At 43.0% G+C, this 1,118-nt stretch overlaps 1 protein-coding gene across 1 annotated transcript; it reads left to right on the plus strand.

The window, feature by feature from the left end:
* The first annotated feature begins 230 nt into the window (after positions 1-230).
* Positions 231-650, plus strand: LOC149833256 (transcription factor IBH1-like). Its single transcript, XM_090013395.1, has one exon. It carries the CDS (start codon positions 231-233, stop codon positions 648-650), a length of 420 nt encoding a protein of 139 aa, XP_089869521.1.
* The last annotated feature ends 468 nt before the right edge of the window (positions 651-1,118 follow it).

Here is a 1,118-nt window from a genome sequence, read left to right on the forward strand (position 1 = left end):
CTTTCATCTCTTGGTCCCCGTGTCAGAAAACCAAATCTCCTCTGACATTCCTTCACATTAAATCACGAAACCCCCGACTATCTGAATTATCCAAACACTTATATTCACACACAATCTCTCTATACCTACCCTAGACCACCTGTAATCTACAAACTCACATATTCACTCTCTCTCCCTAGACCACCTGTAATCTACAAACCCACATACTCTTTCGCTCTCTCTCTCTTACAATGAAACCTTCTGTAAATCATAAATCCCTCCGGCCCATATTTGCAAGGCGGTTCCTTAAGGCCCTAACCATCATGAGCCTAAGCAGACGCAGTTCCACCGTCTCTGCAGGAGCCAGGAGGATCAAACAGGCTGCAGATATCAGCCTAGCTTCTGCAGCCATGGCATGCAACGCAAGGCAAGCGTGGAGCCGAGCCGTGCTCAAGCGCAGCCTAGCCATCGCGCATCGACAGTGGTGGCGGAAGGTTACCAGCACCAAGAAGGAGAGCCGGCGAAGCCGAGCCGACGTGCTCCGCCGGCTTGTGCCGGGAGGTGAAGGAATGGGTTGCTGCGGCTTGTTGGAAGAAGCCGCCGATTACATCAAGGCGCTAAAGGCTCAGGTACAGGTCATGCAGTGCATTGCTGATTCACTCTCCCCATAAGGATCAGTTGCTTTTATACATATAAACAAAGAAAAATTAGGGAAAAAGAAAAAAACAGATGAGGAAGAAGAAGGAAAAACAGAAGAAGAAGAGAGGAAAAAGCATATATATTCAAGGATATAAAGTAATACGTAGATCTTTGATCCTTGGATTGCTTGATGTAAATTAGTAATAATACATTATGCTATTTGGTAATGTAAAGCTGGAGGATACTAAGGTGGCATCTCCCTCTCTCTCATGGGTTTTCTTGTAAATTACTGTTTTTGGATAATGATATTTGCCTTTTCTTTTATAGAGAAAAATGCAGAGAAAGTGTATGAAAAACAATTAGTTGGTGACTAACAAATAGTTCTTGCTATGCTGGAATTAATCATTACTGTTTCCGCCTTTCTTTTATATAGTTACTGTTGATTACAAGAATTTGTACGGATTGGTGATACAGTGGTTCAAAGAAAAAAAACATGTAGG

Source organism: Nuphar pumila, chromosome 7, assembly GCF_984573655.1.
Source record: "Nuphar pumila chromosome 7, dmNupPumi1.hap1.1, whole genome shotgun sequence".
Classification (NCBI taxonomy): domain Eukaryota; kingdom Viridiplantae; phylum Streptophyta; class Magnoliopsida; order Nymphaeales; family Nymphaeaceae; genus Nuphar; species Nuphar pumila.